At 46.1% G+C, this 20,000-nt stretch overlaps 1 protein-coding gene across 1 annotated transcript in view; it reads right to left on the reverse strand.

Annotated features, from left to right (window-relative positions):
* Window positions 1-20,000, reverse strand: part of LOC306928753 (arf-GAP with GTPase, ANK repeat and PH domain-containing protein 2-like) — a gene marked incomplete at its 3' end in the record, with an annotated part of 34,199 nt that overhangs the window by 12,199 nt on the left and 2,000 nt on the right. Inside the window, exons 3-9 of the mRNA XM_079509025.1 lie at window positions 18,280-18,414; window positions 14,091-14,212; window positions 9,463-9,663; window positions 7,371-7,463; window positions 6,177-6,281; window positions 5,421-5,592; window positions 893-1,021 (exon numbers count right to left, since the gene is read on the reverse strand). Of these exons, the coding sequence (XP_079365151.1) occupies window positions 893-1,021; window positions 5,421-5,592; window positions 6,177-6,281; window positions 7,371-7,463; window positions 9,463-9,663; window positions 14,091-14,212; window positions 18,280-18,414 (957 nt within the window). The remainder of the gene's footprint in view (window positions 1-892; window positions 1,022-5,420; window positions 5,593-6,176; window positions 6,282-7,370; window positions 7,464-9,462; window positions 9,664-14,090; window positions 14,213-18,279; window positions 18,415-20,000) is intronic.

The raw sequence follows: 20,000 nt of genomic DNA on the forward strand, positions 1-20,000 counted from the left end.
TAGTGATCAATAGTAACGTCTCCCTTCTGGTTCAGACTAATATAATAATAGTCAGAATGAAGTGATCAATAGTGATCAATAGTAACGTCTACCTTCTGGTTCAGACTAATATAATAATAGTCAGAATGAAGTGATCAATAGTGATCAATAGTAACGTCTCCCTTCTGGTTCAGACTAATATAATAATAGTCAGAGTGAAGTGATCAATAGTGATCAATAGTAACGTCTACCTTCTGGTTCAGACTAATATAATAATAGTCAGAGTGAAGTGATCAATAGTGATCAATAGTGATCAAAAGTGATCAAAAGTGATCAATAGTGATCAATAGCAACGTCTCCCTTCTGGTTCAGACTAATATAATAATAGTCAGAGTGAAGTGATCAATAGTGATCAATAGTGATCAAAAGTGATCAATAGTGATCAATAGCAACGTCTCCCTTCTGGTTCAGACTAATATAATAATAGTCAGAGTGAAGTGATCAATAGTGATCAATAGTGATCAAAAGTGATCAATAGTGATCAATAGTAACGTCTCCCTTTTGGTTCATACTAATATAATAATAGTGAGACTGAAGTGATCAATAGTGATCAATAGTGATCAATAGTAAAGTTCTCAACAGGCCCAAAAATTATGGTCCGGCCCGACCCTACCCTAACTGGGTCGGCCCGAGGCTCGGCCCGACCCTAAAAATTACCATAATGTTAAGCCCGAAGTCCGACAAAAGTCTGACAGAAAAAAAAGAGAGAAAAAAAAAGCAGCACTAAATTGAGGTGCAGCGGCGCCGTGTTTCAGTGTGAAAGTGAGTTATTTGTTTTTAAAGTGTTGTGTGCATTGTGTGCATTGTGTGCACATTGTGTGCACACAATGTGTTAACATCTATTAGGCTCTACCATCTATCGTAGCGTCTCCTTTCTGGTTCAGACTCTTCTTTCTTCGGGTCTTCTTCCTGTACGTCGACGGAGAGACGGACGTCGTGTCCCTATTGGACGAGGAGATGGACACGCTCTCGAAGGCGGAGTCTGGTGACACAGAGACAAAGTATTAAAGTTCAACGCTGCAATAATGTGTACCGCTTAAATGTTCCACGAGGGATTTGGAACACAGTTCTCCAAGAGGCCAATACACCGGCCGGCCACTATGGGCCAGCAGACGTCTAGATGATCGCCCGGAAAAGTTTATTTTTTCTCTTTTCTGTTCTAGATGCTGTGAAAAGTAAGTTCCAGTGTTGACATGACATGACATCCGCATTGTGCAGAACCAGCGCAAGGCCCGCCTACCTTTTTATTATTATTCTTTGGGTAAATATACACATTATCAATAGAATTCGGTAAAACACGGCTAGGGCGGAATTCATGCATGAATATGCTAATCAATATCTTAACAATCACAGGGACATTTAACATTTAATGTAATACATTATACTCAGAGACCTCGATTAACACTATAGGACAATATTAATCAGATATTAATACATTATACTCAGAGACCTCGATTAACACTAAAGGACAATATTAATCAGATATTAATACATTATACTCAGAGACCTCGATTAACACTAAAGGACAATATTAATCAGATATGGCACAGTGATGCTCTCACTTTCACTCAGTTACAAACTGTAGCTCCTCATTGCGAACGCCAGTGAACCTTTACTATGAGACCCAGCAGAACATGTCTGTCTGTCTTAAACTTAAAAAAGGGTACAAAAATCTGTGTGTGTGTGTGTGTGTGTGTGTGTGTGTGTGTGTGTGTGTGTGTCAGACTGCCACAACAGCTGCGTTCGCTTCTCGCGTTCCCGCGTCTTACTTGTATAATACAGAAAGAAAGTACATTATATTAAAATAACTTATATAGACAGCTTTATGGTTTTAATGTGTCCACCAACCAACTTGTCGTTTTCATTTTCTGTCTCTCAACAAACCAAAGTGACGCAGAGTTTCTATCATCCGGTCTAAAGCCCACCTAGGTTGGTTCACACGGCGTTTAGTAACACAGACCTCCTAGGTTGGTTCACACGGCGTTTAGTAACACAGACCAGGCTTTCCTCCTAGGTTGGTTCACACAGCGTTTAGTAGCACAGACCAGGCTTTCCTCCTAGGTTGGTTCACACGGCGTTTAGTAGCACAGACCAGGCTTTCCTCCTAGGTTGGTTCACACAGCGTTTAGTAACACAGACCAGGCTTTCCTCCTAGGTTGGTTCACACAGCGTTTAGTAACACAGACCAGGCTTTCCTCCTAGGTTGGTTCACACGGCGTTTAGTAGCACAGACCAGGCTTTCCTCCTAGGTTGGTTCACACAGCGTTTAGTAGCACAGACCAGGCTTTCCTCCTAGGTTGGTTCACACAGCGTTTAGTAACACAGACCAGGCTTTCCTCCTAGGTTGGTTCACACAGCGTTTAGTAGCACAGACCAGGCTTTCCTCCGAGGTGGAAAGTCTGTAACCTGACTCCGCCAGCTGGTGGCAGCAGTGAGTTCCTCCTCCTGCTCCCATCTGGTCCCTCTCGGGCAGAGGCGATGCACTCCGAGCCATTTCTGACCAGGGAGATATGCGGCCGCTAGAGGCAGATATGCGGCCGCTAGAGGGAGATATGCGGCCGCTAGAGGGAGATATGGGGCCGCTAGAGGGAGATATGGGGCCGCTAGAGGGAGATATGCGGCCGCTAGAGGAGATATGCGGCCGCTAGAGGAGATATGCGGCCGCTAGAGGAGATATGCGGCCACTAGAGGGAGATATGGGGCCGCTAGAGGGAGATATGCGGCCGCTAGAGGAGATATGCGGCCGCTAGAGGAGATATGCGGCCGCTAGAGGGAGATATGGGGCCGCTAGAGGGAGATATGCGGCCGCTAGAGGGAGATATGCGGCCGCTAGAGGAGATATGCGGCCGCTAGAGGAGATATGCGGCCGCTAGAGGAGATATGCGGCCACTAGAGGGAGATATGGGGCCGCTAGAGGGAGATATGCGGCCGCTAGAGGAGATATGCGGCCGCTAGAGGAGATATGCGGCCGCTAGAGGGAGATATGGGGCCGCTAGAGGGAGATATGCGGCCGCTAGAGGAGATATGCGGCCGCTAGAGGGAGATATGCGGCCGCTAGAGGAGATATGCGGCCGCTAGAGGAGATATGCGGCCGCTAGAGGAGATATGCGGCCGCTAGAGGGAGATATGCGGCCGCTAGAGGAGATATGCGGCCGCTAGAGGGAGATATGCGGCCGCTAGAGGGAGATATGCGGCCGCTAGAGGAGATATGCGGCCGCTAGAGGAGATATGCGGCCGCTAGAGGGAGATATGCGGCCGCTAGAGGGAGATATGCGGCCGCTAGAGGGAGATATGCGGCCGCTAGAGGGAGATATGCGGCCGCTAGAGGAGATATGCGGCCGCTAGAGGAGATATGCGGCCACTAGAGGGAGATATGGGGCCGCTAGAGGGAGATATGCGGACGCTAGAGGAGATATGCGGCCGCTAGAGGAGATATGCGGCCGCTAGAGGAGATATGCGGCCGCTAGAGGGAGATATGCGGCCGCTAGAGGAGATATGCGGCCGCTAGAGGAGATATGCGGCCGCTAGAGGAGATATGCGGCCGCTAGAGGAGATATGCGGCCGCTAGAGGAGATATGCGGCCGCTAGAGGAGATATGGGGCCGCTAGAGGAGATATGCGGCCGCTAGAGGGAGATATGCGGCCGCTAGAGGAGATATGGGGCCGCTAGAGGGAGATATGGGGCCGCTAGAGGAGATATGCGGCCGCTAGAGGAGATATGCGGCCGCTAGAGGGAGATATGCGGCTGCTAGAGGCAGGGAGATATGCGGCCACTAGAGGGAGATATGAGGCCGCTAGAGGAGATATGCGGCCGCTAGAGGAGATATGCGGCCGCTAGAGGGAGATATACGGCCGCTAGAGGCAGGGAGATATGCGGCCGCTAGAGGGAGATATGCGGCTGCTAGAGGCAGGGAGATATGCGGCCACTAGAGGGAGATATGCGGCCGCTAGAGGAGATATGCGGCCGCTAGAGGAGATATGCGGCCGCTAGAGGGAGATATGCGGCCGCTAGAGGAGATATGCGGCCGCTAGAGGAGATATGCGGCCGCTAGAGGAGATATGTGGCCGCTAGAGGAGATATGCGGCCGCTAGAGGAGATATGCGGCCGCTAGAGGAGATATGCGGCCGCTAGAGGGAGATATGCGGCCGCTAGAGGAGATATGCGGCCGCTAGAGGAGATATGCGGCCGCTAGAGGGAGATATGCGGCCGCTAGAGGGAGATATGCGGCCGCTAGAGGAGATATGCGGCCGCTAGAGGGAGATATGCGGCCGCTAGAGGAGATATGCGGCCGCTAGAGGAGATATGCGGCCGCTAGAGGAGATATGCGGCCGCTAGAGGGATATATGGGGCCGCTAGAGGGAGATATGCGGCCGCTAGAGGAGATATGCGGCCGCTAGAGGAGATATGCGGCCGCTAGAGGGAGATATGCGGCCGCTAGAGGGAGATATGGGGCCGCTAGAGGAGATATGCGGCCGCTAGAGGAGATATGGGGCCGCTAGAGGAGATATGCGGCCGCTAGAGGAGATATGCGGCCGCTAGAGGGAGATATGCGGCCGCTAGAGGGAGATATGTGGCCGCTAGAGGAGATATGCGGCCGCTAGAGGGAGATATGGGGCCGCTAGAGGAGATATGCGGCCGCTAGAGGAGATATGGGGCCGCTAGAGGGAGATATGCGGCCGCTAGAGGAGATATGCGGCCGCTAGAGGGAGATATGCGGCCGCTAGAGGAGATATGGGACCGCTAGAGGGAGATATGCGGCCGCTAGAGGGAGATATGCGGCCGCTAGAGGGAGATATGCGGCCGCTAGAGGAGATATGCGGCCGCTAGAGGGAGATATGGGGCCGCTAGAGGGAGATATGCGGCCGCTAGAGGGAGATATGCGGCCGCTAGAGGGAGATATGCGGCCGCTAGAGGGAGATATGCGGCCGCTAGAGGGAGATATGCGGCCGCTAGAGGAGATATGGGGCCGCTAGAGGGAGATATGCGGCCGCTAGAGGCGGGATCACGAGATCAGGATCACGAGATTGAAGCAATTTACAATTTACAATTTAGGCATTTATCAGACGCTCTTAATCCAGAGCGATTTACATTAAGCAAGAACAAAAAGCATGGCGATACATCACATACATAAAAAGTAGACATGAAACATGCGTAAGCTAAGAACGTAACAGTGGAGTCAGGTTAGAAAGTCTGGTGACGCGAGGTTAGTTGGATGTAAACGACAGAAAGCGTACACTCCGTACAGTACAGTGGTCAGTGTAAAACACAGACAGCGTGGTACAGTACAGTGGTCAGTGTAAAACACAGACAGCGTGGTACAGTACAGTGGTCAGTGTAAAACACAGACAGCGTGGTACAGTACAGTGGTCAGTGTGTCTGACCTGGGCTGGTTCCCTCCGCTCCGTGGTGGGGGTCTGTGACCAGACCGTTGAGTCCCGCGGGGTGAGGAGGTCCGCACGCTGCCGCGGCCGCACGGGGCGGGCGCTTCCCCGGAACCTTCACCGTCACTCTGAGAAGGTCCATCTCCTTCCCTGGAGCCTCCTGCATGTAGTCCTGGAGCCAAGGAGACAAGTTACAACCATTATAACTAAACACCATAGTCCTGGAGCCAAGGAGACAAGTTACAACCATTATAACCAACCACCATAGTCCTGGAGCCAAGGAGACAAGTTACAACCATTATAACCAACCACCATAGTCCTGGAGCCAAGGAGACAAGTTACAACCATTATAACCAACCACCATAGTCCTGGAGCCAAGGAGACAAGTTACAACCATTATAAGTAAACAACATAGTCCTGGAGCCAAGGAGACAAGTTACAACCATTATAACTAAACAACATAGTCCTGGAGCCAAGGAGACAAGTTACAACCATTATAAGTAAACAACATAGTCCTGGAGCCAAGGAGACAAGTTACAACCATTATAACTAAACAACATAGTCCTGGAGCCAAGGAGACACGTTACAACCATTATAACTAAACAACACCTGTCAATAGCCTTGAGGTGTGCATCGGCCTTTTGCTAAAAAGTCCACTCACAGTTAACAGTCTTTGTATTGAGTTGTGCTTGAAATATACTGTAATTCTGCAAACTGTTAATAAATACATCAATCAATCAATCAATCAAAACTCACGTTGAGACTTGAGTAGTAGGACAGAACGCCATTGTTGCACAGCGTCACATACTTCTTCTTCCACTCCTTGTTGAGGGAGCTTCCACTGCGCTTCAACAGCGGACCCTGGTGGTGAGAGAACAACATTTACTCCATTAGGACCTGCAGGTTGATGTGAAACATCCATGTGGCCGCTAAAAAAGACCTGTCCCAGATCCCTGTGTTGAACACCCCTGACCCCTGACCCCCTGACCCCTGACCCCCTGACCCCTGGTTAAGACTGACGGTTCTTGGTTTATCAATGATCCTAGATTAGACTAGATTAGACTAGTTTAGACTAGATTAGACTAGTTTAGACTAGATTAGACTAGATTAGACTAGTTTAGACTAGATTATACTAGTTTAGACTTGTCTAGACTGACTGCAGGTTCTTGGTTTATCAATGATCCTAGATTACACTAGATTAGACTAGATTAGACTAGATTAGACTAGTTTAGACTAGTTTAGACTAGTTTAGACTAGTCTAGACTGACGGCAGGTTATTGGTTTATCAATGATCCTAGATTACTGAGACGTAGTAATCTGGGATTGTTGGTAAACCTTAAACGTCACCATCAACTGCCTCTATGCATTCTGATATACCTCATGTTTACTTTCCTTACTGTCTGTAAATGGCTCTGGATTAACAGCATCTGCTAAATGCCTACGTTGTAAACTGTAACCAGAACAGGGTTTCTCTGGAGCCAGTCGTACCTGCTTCATGGGGACGGAGCGCCCGCTGCCCAGGTCACTGAGGTCACCCTTACAGTCTAGACTCACCTGCTTCATGGGGACGGAGCGCCTGCTGCCCAGGTCACTGAGGTCACCCTTACAGTCTAGACTCACCTGCTTCAGGGGGACGGAGCGCCCGCTGCCCAGGTCACTGAGGTCACCCTTACAGTCTAGACTCACCTGCTTCAGGGGGATGGAGCGCCTGCTGCCCAGGTCACTGAGGTCACCCTTACAGTCTAGACTCACCTGCTTCATGGGGATGGAGCGCCCGCTGCCCAGGTCACTGAGGTCACCCTTACAGTCTAGACTCACCTGCTTCATGGGGACGGAGCGCCTGCTGCCCAGGTCACTGAGGTCACCCTTACAGTCTAGACTCACCTGCTTCATGGGGATGGAGCGCCTGCTGCCCAGGTCACTGAGGTCACCCTTACAGTCTAGACTCACCTGCTTCATGGGGATGGAGCGCCCGCTGCCCAGGTCACTGAGGTCACCCTTACAGTCTAGACTCCTCCTGTTCGTGTCACTGCCTCTACGACCCTGTCGGACGGACAGACAGAGAGACAAAACATGCCTTTTCCACCAGACCGGTTTTCACACATTCACTCAATTCAGAATTAACGTTCCAATTTTGGAGGTCTGGCTCATGGACTAGAAACTGGTTCTGAACTGAACCTCAAGGACCCCATGGGGGTCCCCCGGACCCCACTGCTCTACAGTCTACACAAACACAGTGAGTGATAGAACAGTGTTATATAGTGTTTACTAGTGTTTACTAGTGTTTACTAGTGTTTACTAGTGAACAGTGTATATAGTGTAGTAAAGAACAGTGTATAGGGTTAGTGTTTACTAGTGTTTACTAGTGAACAGTGTATATAGTGTAGTAAAGAACAGTGTATAGGGTTAGTGTTAAACTAGTGTTTACTAGTGAACAGTGTATATAGTGTAGTAAAGAACAGTGTATAGGGTTAGTGTTTACTAGTGTTTACTAGTGAACAGTGTATATAGTGTAGTAAAGAACAGTGTATAGGGTTAGTGTTAAACTAGTGTTTACTAGTGAACAGTGTATATAGTGTAGTAAAGAACAGTGTATAGGGTTAGTGTTTACAAATGTTTACTAGTGAACAGTGTATATAGTGTAGTAAAGAACAGTGTATAGGGTTAGTGTTTACTAGTGTTTACTAGTGAACAGTGTATATAGTGTAGTAAAGAACAGTGTATAGGGTTAGTGTTTACTAGTGTTTACTAGTGAACAGTGTATATAGTGTAGTAAAGAACAGTGTATAGGGTTAGTGTTAAACTAATGTTTACTAGTGAACAGTGTATATAGTGTAGTAAAGAACAGTGTATAGGGTTAGTGTTTACTAGTGTTTACTAGTGAATAGTGTATATAGTGTAGTAAAGAACAGTGTATAGGGTTAGTGTTTACTAGTGTTTACTAGTGAACAGTGTATATAGTTTAGTAAAGAACAGTGTATAGGGTTAGTGTTAAACTAGTGTTTACTAGTGAACAGTGTATATAGTGTAGTAAAGAACAGTGTATAGGGTTAGTGTTTACTAGTGTTTACTAGTGAACAGTGTATTAGTGTAGTAAAGAACAGTGTATAGGGTTAGTGTTTACTAGTGTTTACTAGTGAACAGTGTATATAGTGTAGTAAAGAACAGTGTATAGGGTTAGTGTTTACTAGTGTTTACTAGTGAACAGTGTATATAGTGTAGTAAAGAACAGTGTATAGGGTTAGTGTTAAACTAGTGTTTACTAGTGAACAGTGTATATAGTGTAGTAAATAACAGTGTATAGGGTTAGTGTTTACTAGTGAACAGTGTATATAGTGTAGTAAAGAACAGTGTATAGGGTTAGTGTTTACTAGTGAACAGTGTATATAGTGTAGTAAAGAACAGTGTATAGGGTTAGTGTTTACTAGTGTTTACTAGTGAACAGTGTATATAGTGTAGTAAATAACAGTGTATAGGGTTCGTGTTTACTAGTGTTTACTAGTGAACAGTGTATATAGTGTAGTAAAGAACAGTGTATAGGGTTAGTGTTTACTAGTGTTTACTAGTGAACAGTGTATATAGTGTAGTAAAGAACAGTGTATAGGGTTAGTGTTTACTAGTGTTTACTAGTGAACAGTGTATATAGTGTAGTAAAGAACAGTGTATAGGGTTAGTGTTAAACTAGTGTTTACTAGTGAACAGTGTATATAGTGTAGTAAAGAACAGTGTATAGGGTTAGTGTTTACTAGTGTTTACTAGTGAACAGTGTATATAGTGTAGTAAAGAACAGTGTATAGGGTTAGTGTTTACTAGTGTTTACTAGTGAACAGTGTATATAGTGTAGTAAAGAACAGTGTATAGGGTTAGTGTTAAACTAGTGTTTACTAGTGAACAGTGTATATAGTGTAGTAAAGAACAGTGTATAGGGTTAGTGTTTACTAGTGAACAGTGTATATAGTGTAGTAAAGAACAGTGTATAGGGTTAGTGTTTACTAGTGTTTACTAGTGAACAGTGTATATAGTGTAGTAAAACAGCACATACTGTGAATCTGGAGGTGCGTCTTCGAGTAGCGCTGCGGGCAGCGGGACCCCCGGGACCCCCTGGAGGACCACCCCCGGGGAGGGTGGGGCTGTCCCCTCCCCCTCCTCCCCCTCTCACCGTCCTGCTGCAGATCTCTCTGTGAGCGATGACCGGAGTGGACGGTAAAGACGAGCTGTAGTCACTGCTCTGACCTCCATTACTCTGGAGGGGAGAGAGAGAGAGAGAGAGACTACTGAAAACTACTAAATCTCTTCCCAAATCACAGAGTTCTCCATCATGTCAGTTCTTCCAGGGGACGATAAGAGGAGAGAGCTACTGTACGGCCTGTAGGTGTTCATGTGTTTATAGAGAGCTACTGTACGGCCTGTAGGTGTTTATAGAGAGCTACTGTACGGCCTGTAGGTGTCCATGTGTTTATAGAGAGCTACTGTACGGCCTGTAGGTGTTCATGTGTTTATAGAGAGCTACTGTACGGCCTGTAGGTGTTTATAGAGAGCTACTGTACGGCCTGTAGGTGTTCATGTGTTTATAGAGAGCTACTGTACGGCCTGTAGGTGTCCATGTGTTTATAGAGAGCTACTGTACGGCCTGTAGGTGTTCATGTGTTTATAGAGAGCTACTGTACGGCCTGTAGGTGTTTATAGAGAGCTACTGTACGGCCTGTAGGTGTTTATAGAGAGCTACTGTACGGCCTGTAGGTGTTTATAGAGAGCTACTGTACGGCCTGTAGGTGTTTATAGAGAGCTACTGTACGACCTGTAGGTGTTTATAGAGAGCTACTGTACGGCCTGTAGGTGTTTATAGAGAGCTACTGTACGACCTGTAGGTGTTTATAGAGAGCTACTGTACGGCCTGTAGGTGTTCATGTGTTTATAGAGAGCTACTGTACGGCCTGTAGGTGTTCATGTGTTTATAGAGAGCTACTGTACGGCCTGTAGGTGTCCATGTGTTTATAGAGAGCTACTGTACGACCTGTAGGTGTTCATGTGTTTATAGAGAGCTACTGTACGGCCTGTAGGTGTTTATAGAGAGCTACTGTACGGCCTGTAGGTGTTTATAGAGAGCTACTGTACAGCCTGTAGGTGTTTATAGAGAGCTACTGTACGGCCTGTAGGTGTTTATAGAGAGCTACTGTACAGCCTGTAGGTGTTTATAGAGAGCTACTGTACGACCTGTAGGTGTTTATAGAGAGCTACTGTACGACCTGTAGGTGTTTATAGAGAGCTACTGTACAGCCTGTAGGTGTTTATAGAGAGCTACTGTACGACCTGTAGGTGTTTATAGAGAGCTACTGTACAGCCTGTAGGTGTTTATAGAGAGCTACTGTACAGCCTGTAGGTGTTTATAGAGAGCTACTGTACGGCCTGTAGGTGTCCATGTGTTTATAGAGAGCTACTGTACAGCCTGTAGGTGTTTATAGAGAGCTACTGTACAGCCTGTAGGTGTTTATAGAGAGCTACTGTACGACCTGTAGGTGTTCATGTGTTTATAGAGAGCTACTGTACGACCTGTAGGTGTTTATAGAGAGCTACTGTACGGCCTGTAGGTGTCCATGTGTTTATAGAGAGCTACTGTACGGCCTGTAGGTGTTTATAGAGAGCTACTGTACGGCCTGTAGGTGTTTATAGAGAGCTACTGTACGACCTGTAGGTGTTTATAGAGAGCTACTGTACAGCCTGTAGGTGTTCATGTGTTTATAGAGAGCTACTGTACGGCCTGTAGGTGTCCATGTGTTTATAGAGAGCTACTGTACGGCCTGTAGGTGTCCATGTGTTTATAGAGAGCTACTGTACGGCCTGTAGGTGTCCATGTGTTTATAGAGAGCTACTGTACGACCTGTAGGTGTTTATAGAGAGCTACTGTACGACCTGTAGGTGTCCATGTGTTTATAGAGAGCTACTGTACGGCCTGTAGGTGTTCATGTGTTTATAGAGAGCTACTGTACGGCCTGTAGGTGTCCATGTGTTTATAGAGAGCTACTGTACGGCCTGTAGGTGTTCATGTGTTTATAGAGAGCTACTGTACGACCTGTAGGTGTCCATGTGTTTATAGAGAGCTACTGTACGGCCTGTAGGTGTCCATGTGTTTATAGAGAGCTACTGTACGGCCTGTAGGTGTTTATAGAGAGCTACTGTACGGCCTGTAAGTTGTGAGAGCCATATTTAGAACAGAAAATGTCTTTATTAGAGTATTTGAGTTATTTCATTGTGTGTACTATATTGAAGGACATTTCTTGATTACACATGTTGTGCAGCTTAGAGTCTAACTGAGTTAATAGAGCAATTAAGAATTCAGCCTATTGGAGTAGAAGCCAGTAAGCCAGTTAATTCAGTGTGCATTACCAGCAGCTGTGTCCAGCAGGTTTGTAGTTAGTTCAGAGCTGGAAGCCTGAGAGCAGCTACAGTTTTTTGACCCACTTTGGAAAATACTAACCCACGTTGGAAATATTAAGCCACTTCAGAAACCATTTCAGAATCGTTTTTGAACACCTTTTTTGTATCACATGTTGTTTGTTCTGTACACCTTTTTGTCAAGTAAAAAGTTAAACTACAAGCGATGTGGACGTGGATTATTTTTTGGAGTCAAGCTTATATACGGCTTCACAGGCTTTGGTGTTTATGTGTTTAGTTGTTTATGGCGGGAGCAGCGGCTTTGGTAAAACTCCAGCAGCTTGCCGTCAATGTGCACTCTGGGCATTTACACTGGGTTAGGGTTAGGGTTAGGGTTAGGGTTAGGGTTAAGCCTAACCCTAACCCTAACCCTAACCCAATGTGCACTGGGCATTTACGCTGGGCATTTACACTGGGCATTTACGCTGGCCAGGCACTTTACTCTGCCTGCCCAAAGCTCAAATATGTATTTATCTGGAAGTGCTTTTAGAATGTAACGGTGCAGAGACTGTTCTCTGGAAGTTCTTTTAGAATGTAACGGTGCAGAGAATGTTCTCTGGAAGTGCTTTTAGAATGTAACGGTGCAGAGACTGTTCTCTGGAAGTGCTTTTAGAATGTAACGGTGCAGAGACTGTTCTCTGGAAGTGCTTTTAGAATGTAACGGTGCAGAGACTGTTCTCTGGAAGTGCTTTTAGAATGTAACGGTGCAGAGACTGTTCTCTGGAAGTGCTTTTAGAATGTAACGGTGCAGAGACTGTTCTCTGGAAGTGCTTTTAGAATGTAACGGTGCAGAGACTGTTCTCTGGAAGTGCTTTCAGAACGGTGCAGAGATAGATAGATAGATAGATCTTTATTGTCATTGCTTGCATGAAACAACGAAATTCAGTTTAGAGCTTCACCACTGGCATACAAATACATAACCATACTGTACAATAACCCACAGTGCAATAGTGCAAAGTCCAACGTTCAGTGTAATAGTGCAAAGTCCAACGTTCAGTGTAATAGTGCAAAGTCCAACGTTCAGTGTAATAGTGCAAAGTCCAACGTTCAGTGTAATAGTGCAAAGTCCAACGTTCAGTGTAATAGTGCAAAGTCCAACGTTCAGTGCAAGACCAAGTCCATTTTCAGTAAGCTTTTAATACTATAGAGGGGGCTCGGGGATGGGGGGGCGGGGGACAGGTTGTTCATTCAGCAGTGTAAAGGCTGTTGGTCAGTCAACAGAGACTTGCTCGCCTGAGTTCACTCAAGTCCGCTTCAGACGCTCAGACCCATCCCCCCCCCCCCCACCCCCCCGTCAGCGTTCCTCACAGGCCATTTCTTTATGTAGCGGTTTTCAAATAAAGTGGTTTAAGTCATAAAAAACCCTGTAGGACAACACAGCAACCTACCTGTTTAACTCAGGGATATAAATATCCCTGAGTCTCTGTTCTGCTCAGAAAGTGAGGGCGAGCGTGTTTTGGGGTGAATGTTCTGGTTACCGACCGCCCGGACGGACGGACGGACACACATACAGACAGATGATTAACCCATTTTGACCTGAGATCAGATTCTAAAAATGTCTTCTACATCCTGACAGTTTTCTGAAAAAGCTATGTTTCTATGTCAGTCGTTCTTCGATTTTTCAAAAATAGCAGACCTACAAGCGCTATGAGCTTGTAGATCTGCTATTTTTCAATAGCTAAAGCATAACATGATGCTAACACCAAAAGGGGTTCCCGCCCAAAATGGGTTAACAGGTTGGGGGCCCAGGACGGAGATGTCCATCCGGGTACTTCGTACGGTCTGGTGCCCGAGACGGAGATTGATAAAAAACGACGGAGATTAATGATATCAAAACCGGTCGCATCGCTCCACAGCCTGGGAAGGCTTGGTGCGCAATCCTCGATGTTGCATCGAAAATGTTCCCCCCCTGTTTAGCCGACGACAACGGAAATCTTAAAACGTTAATAACTCGCGATCTAAATCATCCTGTCTAATTATAAAAAAAGGTTATGTGTTAGACGGGCCCCCGCTGTCCAGTCGCTAGTCGCCATACCTCCCGTTGTTGTTGATCGCCTCTAGAGTGTTTTGGCTACATCTAGCTGCTACAGCCACATCCGGAACAACATCCGGTCCGTCGGTAAAAGTGCTCCGTGTTTATATATATATCACTGGGCACATTTTATTAATGGATTAAATAACCCCGGGCAATAAATGTGTTAATTGATTGATTGATTGATTGATTAATTGATTGATTACCTGACCAGGAACGCCTCCTGACACGGGGGTGGACTCTCCAGAGTGGGAGGGGGAGTTGGGCAGTGATTGACAGGCGGCCAGCAGAGCTGCTTGCTTCTTGGCCGTCAGGATCTTCTGCGCGGCTGAAAACACAACACCTTCCTTAAAAACACTGTTGTTTTAGGCTGCAACATTTTGATTTTAGTTTTAGTCATTAGTCTCTTGAATAGTTTTAATTTAGTTTTAGTCACATTTTAGTCACCTGGAATGTTTTAGTTTAGTTTTAATCTAGTTTCAGTCGACTAAATATCACAAGATTTTAGTCGACTAAATCTACAGTGGATTTAGTCGACTAAAATATATTTTGGCGGGCCTTGATGCCGTCGTAATGACTGATTTTACACTTGCTGAAAATAGCCGATCTATAAGCTCACAACACGTCGCGCTATGCAACCAAGTGTAAAATGATACTGGATCTCTTGTCCACTAGTCCCTTCCTAGTGGATCTCTTGTCCACTAGTCCCTTCCTAGTGGATCTCTTGTCCACTAGTCCCTTCCTAACATTTTAGTATAGTTTTTATTTGTTGACGAAATTGTCAGTATATTTAGTCTTAGTTTTAGTCATCATAGCTTAGTTTTTATTTAGTTTCCATTTTGTTTTCCTCCGAGAAAAAAGGTAGTCGACGGATATTTTTCATCATAGTTTTAGTCGACGAAAACAACACATGTCGAGTTCAAAGATCATATGTTTTCAGCATTCAAATTCAAAAGCATCTAAAGTAACGGATCTACAAGCTTGATGGCCGTCTCCATATATGAAGGTCACGACACTGACCTCATCAAACCCTGGATAGCCATACATGGAGAAGACTCCATCATCACCTAGATCTGCATATAGACCAATTCAGAAACGGGTCTCATGGTCGCAGCTTACGTATTTCCCTCGACATAGCTGCGGGTTTTCAACCCGCACTTCAGAACCCTCTTCTACTACAGTGAACGGTAGAGTGACTGATGTTAGTCTGCCTCAAACGTTACTCTTTTACCTGCTTTTTACTAACACTAACATTACAAAGATGCCCAGAACATCGGGATGAACCTGTGTAGTTTATGGCTGCTCCAACAGTAGTGGCAACATTAAAATAAAATAAAAACGAAATGTCAAAATATCTACCACGGTGGCTGAGACCAGAGCCATAGAGTAATGGTTGAGACAAAGCAGTGAAAGGTCCTGAAAGATACATAACGTCAGTCTTACCCAATACCCAATCTTTCTGTTTTATGAACACAAGGCTGCTGTACTTTATAACTCATACTAAGCATTTAAAGTACCTGTAAATTAATTAATCTTAACTATCAAGTTTCAAATGATAGGTTTTGGCTAATTTGATGACATTGAAGTACACGTCTTCAACGCAGTGTCTTTATGCTGGAGGAAGTCGACCCCAGAGACGTCTGGAACAAGAGAACGTCAACTCGAGGTTCCCTCCAGGCGCTACGGCTACACAGCTGTGCTGATGGAATATACTGTCTACCTCTGGGGAGGGTTTCCTTTCTGCAACATGCTTCATGCATTTGATGTCGACGCCCACAGATGGTTCAAACCACAGGTTTCTGGGACTGTTCCAACGGGGAGGTTCTGCCACTCAGCCTGTGTCTTGGGGAAGGTCATGTATATTCATGGAGGATTCCCCCAGACTGGACCCACTAAATCCACTAATGACATCTACAAGTTGGACACCACCACATTGGCCTGGTCTTTAATTAACACCAGAGGAACTCCACCTCCTGATTCATGCTGTCACTCTGCCACCATCATCGGGGCAAAGATGCTTGTATTTGGGGGTGGGGGGGACCAGTGGGGTCAGTACAACACCACCATCAGAGTGTTTGACACAGAGACCGACCACTGGCTGGACACACCTTCTACACAGCTTCATCCTGAAGGACGATACAATCATTCAGCCTTTACCTACCATGGAGAGCTGTACATATTTAGTGGCTGGAAGGACGACCAGACCTTCAATGATGTGTGGAAATTAACTCCAGAGACCTTCTCCTGGAAGAGGGTTGAGCCCAAGGGGGAAGGCCCGTCTCCGACGTCTAACATGTGCTGTTGCATGCTGGGAGATCGTATCATCCTCTTTGGAGCAGAGAACACACCAGGTGACCTGTATGTCTTAGACTTCAGTCCCAGCCTCAATACATTATGTAAGCTAGCAGTTATTCAGTACGGTCTGGAGCAGACTGGACTCCCACACAACATCAGGTGGGAACTGGCAGCCATGACTGGTCGATGTGTTGACCCTGTCATCAGGAGGGAACTGGCAGCCATGACTGGTCAATGTGTTGACCCTGTCAGCAGCAACACGACATCAGGAGGGAACTGGCAGCCATGACTAGTCAATGTGTTGACCCTGTCATCAGGAGGTAACTGGCAGCCATGACTAGTCAATGTGTTGACCCTGTCATCAGGAGGGAACTGGCAGCCATGACTGGTCAATGTGTTGACCCTGTCATCAGGAGGGAACTGGCAGCCATGACTGGTCAATGTGTTGACCCTGTCATCAGGAGGGAACTGGCAGCCATGACTGGTCAATGTGTTGACCCTGTCATCAGGAGGGAACTGGCAGCCATGACTGGTCAATGTGTTGACCCTGTCATCAGGAGGGAACTGGCAGCCATGACGGATCAATGTGTTGACCCTGTCAGCAGGAGGGAACTGGCAGCCATGACGGGTCAATGTGTTGACCCTGTCATCAGGAGGGAACTGGCAGCCATGACTAGTCAATGTGTTGACCCTGTCATCAGGAGGGAACTGGCAGCCATGACTGGTCAATGTGTTGACCCTGTCAGCAGGAGGGAACTGGCAGCCATGACTGGTCAATGTGTTGACCCTGTCATCAGGAGGGAACTGGCAGCCATGACTGGTCAATGTGTTGACCCTGTCATCAGGAGGGAACTGGCAGCCATGACTAGTCAATGTGTTGACCCTGTCATCAGGAGGGAACTGGCAGCCATGACGGGTCAATGTGTTGACCCTGTCATCAGGAGGGAACTGGCAGCCATGACTAGTCAATGTGTTGACCCTGTCATCAGGAGGGAACTGGCAGCCATGACGGGTCAATGTGTTGACCCTGTCATCAGGAGGGAACTGGCAGCCATGACTAGTCAATGTGTTGACCCTGTCATCAGGAGGGAACTGGCAGCCATGACGGGTCAATGTGTTGACCCTGTCATCAGGAGGGAACTGGCAGCCATGACTAGTCAATGTGTTGACCCTGTCAGCAGGAGGGAACTGGCAGCCATGACTGGTCAATGTGTTGACCCTGTCATCAGGAGGGAACTGGCAGCCATGACGGGTCAATGTGTTGACCCTGTCATCAGGAGGGAACTGGCAGCCATGACTAGTCAATGTGTTGACCCTGTCAGCAGGAGGGAACTGGCAGCCATGACGGGTCAATGTGTTGACCCTGTCATCAGGAGGGAACTGGCAGCCATGACTAGTCAATGTGTTGACCCTGTCATCAGGAGGGAACTGGCAGCCATGACGGGTCAATGTGTTGACCCTGTCATCAGGAGGGAACTGGCAGCCATGACGGGTCAATGTGTTGACCCTGTCATCAGGAGGGAACTGGCAGCCATGACGGGTCAATGTGTTGACCCTGTCAGCAGGAGGGAACTGGCAGCCATGACTAGTCAATGTGTTGACCCTGTCAGCAGGAGGGAACTGGCAGCCATGACGGGTCAATGTGTTGACCCTGTCATCAGGAGGGAACTGGCAGCCATGACTAGTCAATGTGTTGACCCTGTCATCAGGAGGGAACTGGCAGCCATGACGGGTCAATGTGTTGACCCTGTCATCAGGAGGGAACTGGCAGCCATGACGGGTCAATGTGTTGACCCTGTCATCAGGAGGGAACTGGCAGCCATGACGGGTCAATGTGTTGACCCTGTCAGCAGCAACAGGCCTGACCTCCATTAGTGGATGAACCTCATCTTCATTCAGCTAAACGGCTGTAAAAAACCAAAGACATCCTTATTGGCTCCTCCCCCCCACCCCACCAGATCCTCTTGTTTTTTTTTGTTGTTTTTCTTTTTTTTTAATCCCATGATTTTGTTTTTCACCCTGTAAATGATCTAGATCTAGAATTATCTAGATAATTCTAGATCGACAGAGTGCAGTTCTAGTTATTATTATTATTATTACCGTCAGTGAAGACCCTGTTGACGTTCAGTCCATACGTAGCACAGGTCTCATAGTAGGTGCATCGGCGAACGTCTGAACACAGCTGTCTGGCTCTGATGTCATCGATGACCCGGTGGTTACAGCTGCTGATCTTATCTATAGAATAACAGTAATAACACAGAGATGACCTGATGGGTACAGCTGATGATCTATAGAATAACAGTAATAACACAGAGATGACCTGATGGGTACAGCTGATGATCTATAGAATAACAGTAATAACACAGAGATGACCTGATGGGTACAGCTGATGATCTATAGAATAACAGTAATAACACAGAGATGACCTGATGGGTACAGCTGATGATCTATAGAATAACAGTAATAACACAGAGATGACCTGTTGGGTACAGCTGATGATCTATAGAATAACAGTAATAACACAGAGATGACCTGATGGGTACAGCTGATGATCTATAGAATAACAGTAATAACACAGAGATGACCTGATGGGTACAGCTGATGATCTATAGAATAACAGTAATAACACAGAGATGACCTGATGGGTACAGCTGATGATCTATAGAATAACAGTAATAACACAGAGATGACCTGATGGGTACAGCTGATGATCTATAGAATAACAGTAATAACACAGAGATGACCTGATGGGTACAGCTGATGATCTATAGAATAACAGTAATAACACAGAGATGACCTGTTGGGTACAGCTGATGATCTATAGAATAACAGTAATAACACAGAGATGACCTGATGGGTACAGCTGATGATCTATAGAATAACAGTAATAACACAGAGATGACCTGATGGGTACAGCTGATGATCTATAGAATAACAGTAATAACACAGAGATGACCTGATGGGTACAGCTGATGATCTATAGAATAACAGTAATAACACACAGTAACACAATAAATAGACTTGAGTTGAATGAATCGTTACATAAACACCTATTAGTGAAACCCTTATCTACCCTTATCTACCCTTATCTACCCTTATCTACCCTTATCTACTGAGTACTATACACCTATTGGTGAAACCCTTATCTACCCTTATCTACCCTTATCTACTGAGTACTATACACCTATTGGTGAAACCCTTATCTACCCTTATCTACCCTTATCTACCCTTATCTACTGAGTACTATACACCTATTAGTGAAACCCTTATCTACCCTTATCTACCCTTATCTACCCTTATCTACTGAGTACTATACACCTATTAGTGAAACCCTACATATACACCTATTAGTGAAACCCTACATATACACCTACATATACACAACCTACCTACATATACACCTATTAGTGAAACCCTACATATACACCTATTAGTGAAACCCTACATATACACCTACATATACACAACCTACCTACATATACACCTATTAGTGAAACCCTACATATACACCTACATATACACAACCTACCTACATATACACCTATTAGTGAAACCCTACCCCATATACCCTACCCTACCATACCCCATATACCCTACCCTACCATACCCTACCCTACCCCATATACCCTACCCTACCATACCCTACCCTACCCCATATACCCTACCCTACCATACCCTACCCTACCCCATATACCCTACCCTACCATACCCTACCCTACCCCATATACCCTACCCCATATACACCTATTAGTGAAACCCTTATCTACTGAGTACCATATAAACACCTATTAGTGAAACCCTTATCTATATGACCTCACCTT

The sequence above is a fragment of the Electrona antarctica genome (genome assembly GCF_951216825.1).
Source record: "Electrona antarctica genome assembly, chromosome: 8".
Taxonomy (NCBI): domain Eukaryota; kingdom Metazoa; phylum Chordata; class Actinopteri; order Myctophiformes; family Myctophidae; genus Electrona; species Electrona antarctica.